This window comes from Coenobita brevimanus, chromosome 4, assembly GCF_032717465.1.
Source record: "Coenobita brevimanus isolate Jiangsu-jjx chromosome 4, ASM3271746v2, whole genome shotgun sequence".
In the NCBI taxonomy this organism is placed as follows: Eukaryota; Metazoa; Arthropoda; class Malacostraca; order Decapoda; family Coenobitidae; genus Coenobita; species Coenobita brevimanus.
The window spans coordinates 30,619,347-30,630,552 of record NC_136957.1 but is presented as its reverse complement, the minus strand read 5'-3'; the positions used below and the strand labels follow the sequence as shown (position 1 = coordinate 30,630,552).

The following is an 11,206-nucleotide window of genomic DNA, read 5'->3' as shown; positions in this document are numbered from 1 at the left end:
AGATTGTTGTTCTTGCCTTACCTCGATTCTTTTTTTTCTTTAGGTTAGATTATTAGGCTTAGTTATGGAAAATGAGATCTCACAGTTAGGACTTTATTTTTTTTTTTTTTTCCAGAGTTAGGGAACTGTACATTTGAGGGGCAGTTCTACCTGAAGGTCTCCACCTGGAGGTTTCCTACTTACTTTGAGAACCTCGAGCACTGAGTGTATGTAATACCCAAACTGCAGTATAGGATTGCTCAAAGAGAGATGGGAAGTTTCCAGTTTCTCTATAAGGCTTGGAGAAGTTGAACTATGGGGCCCTCTCATGTTAGGAGAGGTAGGTAGGTTTCGTTCGGTCTCTCTGACAGAACGCAGTGGAGCGACTCGTGTTACTCTTAACTAAGCACAAAGTTTCTCCTGGTAGCAGGACATTCTCCTTTTGAGTAACATGCCTGGTGAGTGGCATACGTCGTCAGTTGCATATAGTGAGTAGTGGGAGAAAATTTACTCGTGGTAGAGGACTTTTTTTTTTGGAGATGATAGCCGCCGACTGTTCTCGAGCATGGAGCTTATGTAATAACCCACAGTCGCAGTATAGGGCACGTTGGCTGGTGTTTTGGAGGCGAGTAGATTGGTTTCTCCTCACGAGGAAGGAGCATGTGAAATACCCCACAGAAGCAGTATTGAGGGAGACTGGTCAAGTAGGTGAACTTGCGTACCGTGTGTGGTAAGTATGGGTACTGGGTATTTCTGAGGAGTACGGGTCCAGTCGCCCGAAATTTTGGTCTTTCCTAACCGTGGGCGGATGTAGTGCCCGGAAGTGATAATGAGTTGTATCTAGTTTATTTTATATGACCAAAAAGTTCGGTTAAGTGAGAGAGAGCGGCCGAGGCATGGCTGTTACCATGCGGATATGTCCAGAACATAGATTAATTACCTAGTTGCTAAGTCACTTTTTTTTTTCCTACTGTCATTCACTAGTATAAAGTCTCTTTATAATATGAAATCTCGAGTCGATGGGAACATGTGCCTTTGTTCACATAATCCAGCACAATGTACGCATGCGCAAAGTGATGTAAAGCACGATAATTTTCATTATTTTTCGATGTAAGGGTATAAAGTGAGAGGTGATGTTGAGTAATTATTGTAACTAGACAATGTTATTTTAGGGGGGTAACCGATTGTAAGGGAAAGGACATCACACTGAGTCTATTTCGAGTCTGTAATAATTAAAATGTTAAATTGCGTACGCCGTCACCCTTCCCCTTCCCCCTTAGCATCACGCAGTTTGGCGTGTCTCACTCGCTCACCGGCCAGTGATACGTGGCAGCTGGTTGGTACTGTCGTCATCATCCTCCCCCTCCCCCTCCAAGGAATTCTGTAAGTAATTTGATATTAATGATATGTATGGTATGTTGAAGCGCGAATGGTGATATCTCACGAGTGATAATAGTGACGAAATTAAGAAACAGACTCGGGTAGAATCGTTTTGTCGTTTCTCAGGAAGTGTGTAACGGTGACGCCATTAGCCTTTGGAGAAGCGAGTCCTGTGTTCCCGCTCACCTCCCCTACATTTGTGAGCTGAATAGTGAGGTATTTCCTATATACTATTTAGTAACTGGAATACGAGAATGCTAGCTAGTTCTGTCTGAGCCTCAGATAAATGTGTGATTTTTGTAGGCCAAGTATCAGGTGCCCAGGGACTGAAGTTTTTATTATTGTGTTGAAATAACTTTGCAATTCGGTACTTATTAGGGCTACGTTGTAAGTTAATGTTCACATAGTTACTTTGTGAGGCACAATGATATTGATGCAGTGATGATTTTCATGGTTAGAGTTACAGTTATTCATGCTTACTGTATTTGTAATAGTACTTTTTTTTTCTTCCATGTTATCCCTACAATAAGTATTATTTTGAGCAGACCTATTTGTCTCTAGTGCCATGTGTTACTCTGTTATTACTCGAGATGCCGAGTGTTGTAACTCATGTTTCTTTAGTATGAGACCTTCCTGATCATGTGAAGGGATTACTTGCACGGGAAAGAGTAGTTGTTCATTATTCATATTAACTTCTAGTGGGTCCCAGTGTGGAGGTTGAAGTACCTGAGTGAGTCCAAGTCCAAGTGTGGAGGTCTAAGTACCAGTGAGTCCAAGTCCAGGCATGGAGACCAAGGTCCCAGTGCGTGAGTCATGGTCCCAGTGTGGAAGTTAAGGTCGGGAGTGGCAGAGGACTGGACCAGTGACATTTGTGCTCAGAGGGACGATTATGAAGAAGCACACTGGACTGGGACAGAGGAGCTAAGTTTTGTGCATTTGATATTAGGACCATATAGAGATATATTTTTCGAACAATGTGCCAACTGATTCATGTTTAATCTGTAAAGCAAGTAGCTGGGGAAGATTTCTACTTTTTGGCCTTGTTAATACACATTCCCTCCCACTCGAACTTTATTGTTTGTATAACCCTTGAGAACCGGTGGTATGGAGCTTACCTAGTAGTTTATTTATTTTGCAAGTTAGAAGCATTCTGGGAAACTGCGAAGGTTGGGCTTGGGTTGGCCTAGTTGGAGACTGGCCCCATCATTTTGGCATGCTACCACTCTTAATTTAGCCACTTGAAATGTAATAAACGCAACCGAAGAGGCCGCTAATGGGAGAAAGTCTCCATCAATCTGAGTTCCCGACCGTTCCAGCACACAGTGGTCATCAATAGTGACTTGTTTTCTGCCCCTTTTGACCATGTAAAAGTCTGGATCGCAGAGGTGACCGTACAAGTGGTGGCACAGCGTTGGGATGACCTATTAATGTGAGGGTAATTTAACTTGAAATTAAGGTAATAGCTCATCCCCCATTTCTCAAAGGTATATGTACTTAGCATTATGTGTAGAATTATAAGGTATGTGTATTTGCAGTGTGTATTATATTTGTGTTGCAGTTGAGCATTCACCTCCTGGGGTTGCTCAAGTTGCAGTTGGGGCAATTTCGTAGTTGAGCATTCACCTCCTGGGGTTGCTCAAGTTGCAGTTGGGGCAATTTCGTAGTTGAGCATTCACCTCCTGGGGTTGCTCAAGTTGCAGTTGGGGCAATTTCGTAGTTGAGCATTCACCTCCTGGGGTTGCTCAAGTTGCAGTTGGGGCAATTTCGTAGTTGAGCATTCACCTCCTGGGGTTGCTCACGTTTATATGATTCATAATGGAGTCCTGTGTTGAAAAATTGATTGACATTGAAACTGAAATGCCAGAGGGAGTAGAGGTGAAACATGAACCATCAGTTATTGAGAGAGCACATAGGACTTTAAAGACAGTACTGGCAATCTTGAGCCAAGAACACCCGAATATTTGGCCCATGCACCTATGTGACACTGAGAAAGCGTTGAACGAAGCAGTGCATACGTCCCTAGGTACATCACCACTCTTTGCTTTTTACGGTCGTCATCCAAATCGCGAGGTAGATTTGCAATTGCCCACTGATGAAGACTGTATAGAGAAAATAGATGTCAAACAGATGCTTAAGGAGACAACGTCGGATGACAGCAGGGTACCTTAACAGGGCAAATGAGGCACGTATGAATGACTCTCTAGAAGCAGGTGAATTAGTTTGGATCTATGTCGAAGAGTGCATGCCTGGTACGGCATCAAAGCTAAATAAAAAATGGCAGGGTCCTTGGAAGATTGTCAGAGTTATCGATCAGGGTAGAGCCTATGAGTTAGAAAATGTGTTTGATGGTACCATCTTGAGTAGGGCAGCTGAAAAGGTCAAAAGATAAGTTGAAAGAGATGCCTTATTGAGTACGGTAGATCACAAGTTTTTGACCAGTGAGGAAGAGGAAGAGATAATGCCTAGTGTAAGATCCCGGAGACCGCCTGGAAGGTTGCAGTACACGTAGATGATGGGTGTATGGTGTATATATTGTATATACTCATTTTTTTTTCTCTGAACACGTCTTGTCCTTGCCTTAACTGGCTGGGAACATGGAGCCAGGTATGCCCTTCCAGGTCTCTCCGGACTGTACCTACGTATTTATCTTTTCTACCAGTACCTGTCATGTAATTTTGGGTTGATTAATAGGGTTGAGTAGTTGTTTAGGGCAGAGGTTCTCAAAGTGGGGGTCCCGACCCCCAGAGGGGTCGCGAAATAATTTTGAGGGGTCGCGAGATCCTGCAACCCCTCCTCCTTCCTCCTCCTTCTCCTCCTCCTTCCTCCCACTACCCATCCTAACGCGGCTAGTACTTGTCAGCGGTGGTCGACCTGCCCGATGCTCGATAATGCATCATAAAGCAACTTTATGTATGCATGCTTTCTTTGCTGTATAAAGTACTCCACACTAATAATCTTGTGATATTGATAATAGTTACTACTTTGTAATGTGTGTCCTCACTTCAGAACGATTTATTTTAGAGTTATTCGTGTTGTTGCACATGGCATATGCACTCAGTAAAGACGTGTATTTTGTGAGAAGGCCGTCAGTATCGGTTCGTAAGGCTCGTGGAACTCTACTCTCGTGACATCATTGCTATTTAACCTGCGCCATGGAACGGTGGCTAATTCGCAAGGCTACAAGCAAGGACACATCAACAGACATCATTGAAGCATCCGATGATGTTAATTCCGAGCAACCAAGCACGTCAAGTGGGAATAAGGGCCATGACGGACATAACGCAAAAACATACCAGTGTGATCGTCCATCCAAGCGACGAAAATATCAGGAAGAATTCATACAATATGGATTTACTTACTGTACAGTTAATGATATCCATCATCTTCAGTGTGTTCTGTGTTTTGAAGGTCTTGCACACGAAAGCCTGAAACCAGCAAAAATGAAAAGACACTTGCAAACCAAACATCCAGATCATGCTAAAAAGACAGTAGACTTTTTCCAACGAAAGGAAAAAGAGCTACAGGGACAAAAACAGGTGATAACACAGAAAACTACAACTCCTGCCGAAGCTCAAATGGCATCATATGCGATTGCATACCTAATTGCACAGAAGAAAAAGGCACACATAATTGGTGAAGACCTCATAAAACCTGCTGCAGTGGCAATGTGTCGAGCTATGCACGGAGAAAAAGTGGCCCGTGACCTTGACACTATCCCTCTGTCAAACGACGCCGTAAGGCGGCGTATTCATGACATTGCAGATGACATTCGGTGTTAACTGATTGAAAGAGTGAAGAATGTGAGGTATGCTTTGCAGGTTGATGAGTCGACTGACATTTCAAATTCTGCTCAGTTACTCGTATTCATAAGATACAGTTTTGATGGAAGACTTAATGGGGACATGTTGTTTTGCTCTACTTTGGAAGGAACACGCACAGGGGATGCTATTTTCACAGAGTTAGACAGCAAGCTACGTGAGTTGGGATTGCCTTGGGACCAGTGTGTCGGTGTATGCACAGACGGGGCTGGGGAAATGCTGGGTAAAAGGAAAGGATCTAAGAGGAAAAATCTTGCAGGTGGCTCCTAATGTTAATTTCACTCATTGTATTATTCATCGGGAAGCTCTTGCTAGTAAGGCTCTTGTTCCAGAGCTAAACTGTGTTCTTGAAACTGCAATTAAGATAGTGAATTTCGTAAAGTCACGGCCACTGAACGCCAGATTGTTTGCCACACTTTGTAAGGACATGGGTTCGGACCATGAGGCTTTATTGCTCCACACAGAGGCCAGATGGCTCTCCCGAGGCAAGGTTCTCACACGCCTGTATCAGGTGAGGGATGAAGTTCGCCTCTTTCTTCTTGAATGTGGGTCCACACTCAGTGTTCATTTGTGTGACTCCACATGGCTAGCAAAACTTGCATATCTTGCAAGCATTTATGAAAAACTGAATGAGCTGAACTTGTCAATACAAGGCCCAAACAAACATTTTGACAATGTCCGACAAAGTAAATGCATTCAGTGGGAAGGTGGAACGATGGGCTATGAGATCTGAAGAGGGAAATGTTGAAATGTTTCCCTTGCTGGAAGAATTCGTTGAAGAGAATGAACTGCACGCATGTTTGGATAACATGAGAGGAGCCATAGCCACTCACCTTCAAAGCCTCTTTGACCACTTCAAAAAGTACTTCACGGAAGAGACAACTCTACAACAACATGACTGGATACGACAACCGTTCACTGCTACCGGGAGTCACTTCCCATCTGATCTGGAGGATGCATTGCTTGAACTCTCTAGTGATCGAACCTCACGGATGAAGTTTGAGTCGACAACCCTGGATAAGTTTTGGATATCAGTGGCAGAAGAATATCCAGGATTATCCAAGACCGCAATGAATGTACTGACGCCATTCGGATCGACCTACCTTTGTGAAGTTACATTTTCCGCACTAACATACATAAAAAACAAGTACCGATCACGACTTGGTGTCGAGGATGATCTCCGTGTTGCAGTTTCCAGCATCGCCCCAAGGCTGGAGACGATGTGCTCCAAGAAGCAAGCCCATTCTTCCCATTAATAATGGTAAGTTGTTCAGCCTTTAAAGACTGTGTGTGTGTGTGTGTGTGTGTGTGTGTGTGTGTGTGTGTGTGTGTGTGTGAGAGAGAGAGAGAGAGAGAGAGAGAGAGATCCATACAAGCTTACATACGTACATGCATACATACGTACATACATACATACGTACACCCGCGAACCAAAGTTTCGGTACCCCCTTCGATGGAAGGAAGTGGAAGTCAGGGTTAGAGAGAGGGCAGGTGAACGGACAACCGTGAGTGGTACTTTGGAACTGAGCTACGAGGCGAATAGTGAGAAACCTAATGACACTGGATTCGAAACATTTCCATGCTATTCACCTGCAAAACATTATGTTTTCGTAACATACATACTGTAACATATAACATAGACTACTGTGTTATCATGGTGTCCTGTGATACTGACCCATCTGTTTCGGATCCTCATCACACAAATAAAGCACCGAACCAGTTGTATATAAGTTGCAACTTGTCATTATAACTGCAGTCATAATTTTTCTGAATGTTATCCCTGGATTGTCTATAGCTATAATAAAGAATGATTGTGAATTTAATGTTGATTTTCACAGTAGTTGTGCGGATGGTTATAATACTATAACCAGATGAAATTAGATGTAAACAACACAAAATATTATGAGACAACGAAGACACAGCTGTGGTATCCTGCTCCGCCTTGTTATCAAGGCCTTAACTGTGGCTTCACCTCATACGTGCATTATTTCCCTTCAGTCTCTGCCTCTTTTATTACTCTTACTTCCCGGTATCCTCCTACTGCGAGTCGTCATATTCCTTGGAGGGTTTCTTGTCGTCCGATCCTATAACCCCTACTGTATTACATTATTCCTCGCATCATCACTCCCAGACAAACAACGTTAGCACAAGACTGCTGAATTTGTTAATACCATTATTGCCACTGCCACTACTACTGTAATCCCCCGTTTCCTATTGTGTCTAATTTCCCTCACAGTACTACTACTGCTGCTCCTATTACTACTCCACTATAAATCTGTATAATGATAAATATGATTGTTCTTATGTCTGTGTATCTGTTAATCATAATTATTGTCCCTGTCCCACCGTCCACAACTCGTCACTGACCCGGCACCGCTACTCCAGTTCCCACCCACAATGGATTCTACTCCTCCCCCACTCCGACACCACATTACCCTTCACCTCATCCTTGGGCTAGAAGGCCTGTTGTTCACCCTTTACCTGTGAATATACGTGGCATGCATTAATGATAAAAAAGAAGGCATTTGAGAGCTAAACGGTAATCGGCCTCTAAAATATTCTGTTTGCCAAGTCCAAACTTTAGGCCATATATTGATACCAAGAAGGTTTTATGTTGATAGCTCAAGCCGTTCATGAGATATAATAGGAACACACACACACACACACACACACACACACACACACACACACACACACACCACACACACACACACAGATGCAGTTAAAAACATGATCGCTCCGCCTTCTAAAGGTAGGCGATAATAATGTAATAATAACAACAACATCGTAGATGTGTACTGTAGTGTTCCTAACATTACACTTAATAACTGCAGACCCAAACGTGCTTATATTACGGAGCACTGATATACGAGTATTAACCACAAAACCGACCACAGACCGTTCTTATCATTACCACTGCACCTTCCCTATAGCACTTCACCATGGTAATACAACCCACTGTAGTCCTCTGTGAGATCGCTACACGTGTTTGGGAAAAATAACAGTGCACAACATGCCTACAAACCACTCAAATAAGCATGTGATGTTTCACTGACATCCATCAAATAGCCTAGGAGAAGTTACTGGACAAACAAACAAACGACTGGACACAGACAGACAGCAGCAGAATGTCTCGCATCGGTATGTAGCGACCTGACAAAACTCTTGTGATCCTGCATTGCAGGTGTCATCACAGTAATAATAATAATAATAATAATAATTAATCACATGTTATTAGGCACGATACTGAGAAGAACACACACTGGAATAGCATGTGTCGACGCAATGCAGAATCTGTTTGCCATGACAGAAGGTAGGGTTGCGGTCAAACATTAATTTAGTATTACTATAACCCTACCATTACAGCATATTATGGCACTGGTTGGTTTTATGTGTCACAGCTGTTTTCACTTGTTTTATCAGGGAGATTATGGTGTTTGTCCTCCTCTGTATCATGGATATTAACATGTGATTACTACTACTACTACTACTACTACTATTATTACCACTACTACTACTACTACTGCTACTGGTACTACTATTACTACGATTATTATTATTATTATTATTATTATTATTATTATAACTATGATGACACCTACAAAGCAGGATCGTTATAGTTTTGTCAGGTTGTCATATACCGATGCGAGACATTCGGTCTCAGTCTATGTCCAGCCGTGTGTTTGTCCGCTAACTTCTAGGCAATTTACTGGATGTCAGTGAAACGTCACAGGTGTATTTTCATGGGTTGTAGGCATGTTGTGCGCTGTTATTTTTCCCAAACACGTGTAGTGATCCCACAAAGGACTTCATTGGGTTGTATTACTATGGTGAAGTGCTACAGGTAAGGTACAGTGGCAATGATAGGAACGGTCTGTGGTCGGTTCTGTGGTTAATATATCAGAGCTCCGTAATATAGGCACGTTTGGGTCTGCGACTTTTATAATTATGTAATGTTCGGAATACTGCAGATGTATGTTGTTGCTGTCAATTTTATAATTATTCTTATTAATGCATGCCACGTATATTCACCGGTAAAAGGTGAACAACAGGCCTGGTGGCCCAAGAAGGAGGTGAGGGGTAAAATGGTTCGGAGTGGGGGAGGAATAGAGCTCATGGCTGGCGGGAGAGAGGGCCCGGAGGGGGGTGGGGTGCAACTGGGGTAGCGGTGCGGGGTAAGTGACGAGTTGTCTACGATGGGACAGGGACAATATGATTAACAGATACACAGACATAAGGACAATCATATGTATTATTATACAGATTTATAGTGGAGTAGTAATAGGAGTAGCAGTAGTAGTACTGTGAGGGGAATTGCAGTAGACACAATGGGGAAAGGGGGAATAGTAGTGGCAGTGGCAAAAATGGTATTAACAAATTCAGCAGTCTTGTGCTAACGTTGTTTGTCTGGGAGTGATGATGCGAGGAATAATGTAATACAGTAGGGGTTATAGGATCGGACGACAAGAAACCCTCCAAGGAATATGACGACTCGCAGTAAGAGGATACCGGGAAGTAAGAGTAATAAAAGAGGCAGAGACTGAAGGGAAATAATGCACGTATGAGGTGAAGCCACAGTTAAGGCCTTGATAACAAGACGGAGCAGGATACCACAGCTGTGTCTTCGTTGTCTCATAATATTTTGTGTTGTTTACATCTAATTTCATCTGGTTATAGTAAATTATTGGCGAATGCTCTCCGCTGTCCATCACAATGTGGTTTAGTCGTCCACATAAAATAATTGCCACATTTATAACCATCCGCACAACTACTGTGAAAATCAACATTAAATTCACAATCATTCTTTATTATAGCTATAGACAATCCAGGGATAACATTCACAAAAATTATGACCGCAGTTATAATGATAAGTTGCAACTTATATACAACTGGCTCGGTGCTTTATTTGTGTGATGAGGATCCGAAACAGATGGATCAGTATCACAGGACACCATGATAACACAGTAGTCTATGTTATATGTTACAGTATGTATGTTACGAAAACATAATGTTTTGCAGGTGAATAGCATGGAAATGTTTCGAATCCAGTGTCATTAGGTTTCTCACTATTCGCCTCGTAGCTCAGTTCCAAAGTACCACTCACGGTTGTCCGTTCACCTGCCCTCTCTCTAACCCTGACTTCCACTTCCTTCCATCGAAGGGGGTACCGAAACTTTGGTTCGCGGGTGTACGTACATACATACATACATACATACATACATAGACAGGCAAGCAGATACACAGAGACAGGGAAATGTGTTATAGTGCTTGTCAGAAATGCTTTGTTGCTGGGGGAGTGGGTCGCGAATCTATCGAAGTAATTTGTAGGGGTCGCAGCCAAAAAAGTTTGAGAACCCCTGGTTTAGGGTACGTCCAGCTTTTGGAGAGACGAGGCGTGGAAGCTGCGCGTTGTCAAATCGAGTACACCGTGGTGTATAGACTGTCGTTCTTGCCTTACCTCGATTCTTTTTTTTCTTTAGGTTAGATTGTTAGGCTTAGTTATGGAAAATGAGATCTCACAGTTAGGACATTATTTTTTTTTTCCCCAGAGTTAGGGAACTGTACATGTGAGGGGCAGTTCTACCTGAAGGTCTACACTTGGAGGTTTCCTACTTGTTTTGAGAACCTCGAGCGCTGAGTGTATGTAATACCCAAACTGCAGTATAGGATTGCTCAGAGAGAGAGGGGAAGTTTCCAGTTTCTCTATAGGGCTTGGAGAAGTTGAACTATGGGGCTCTTGCATGTTAGGAGAGGTAGGTAGGTTTCGTTTGGTCTTTCTGGACAGAACGCACTGGAGCGACTTGTGTTACTCTTAACTAAGCACAAAGTTTCTCCTGGTAGCAGGACATTCTCCTTGTGAGTAACAGGCCTGGTGAGTGGCATACGTCGTCAGTTGCATATAGTGAGTAGCGGGAGAAAATTTACTCATAGTAGAGGACTTTTTTTTTGGACATGATAGGCACCGGCTGTTCTCGAGCATGGAGCTTATGTAATAACCCACAGTCGCAGTATAGGACACGGCTGGTGTT

At 42.9% G+C, this 11,206-nt stretch overlaps 2 protein-coding genes across 2 annotated transcripts; both read left to right on the top strand.

Annotated features, from left to right (window-relative positions):
* The first annotated feature begins 4,511 nt into the window (after positions 1-4,511).
* On the top strand, positions 4,512-5,138 carry LOC145396403 (zinc finger BED domain-containing protein 5-like). Its single transcript, XM_080269795.1, has one exon. It carries the CDS (start codon positions 4,512-4,514, stop codon positions 5,136-5,138), a length of 627 nt encoding a protein of 208 aa, XP_080125921.1.
* Positions 5,139-5,851: 713 nt separating this feature from the next.
* Positions 5,852-6,433, top strand: LOC145396393 (zinc finger BED domain-containing protein 5-like). The gene has a single exon (XM_080269788.1). It carries the CDS (start codon positions 5,852-5,854, stop codon positions 6,431-6,433), a length of 582 nt encoding a protein of 193 aa, XP_080125914.1.
* The last annotated feature ends 4,773 nt before the right edge of the window (positions 6,434-11,206 follow it).

Excerpts from the sequence above, each read along its gene's own strand:
- LOC145396403 (XM_080269795.1), top strand. The coding sequence starts at position 4,512 with ATGGAACGGTGGCTAATTCGCAAGGCTACAAGCAAGGACACATCAACA.
- LOC145396393 (XM_080269788.1), top strand. The coding sequence starts at position 5,852 with ATGTCCGACAAAGTAAATGCATTCAGTGGGAAGGTGGAACGATGGGCT.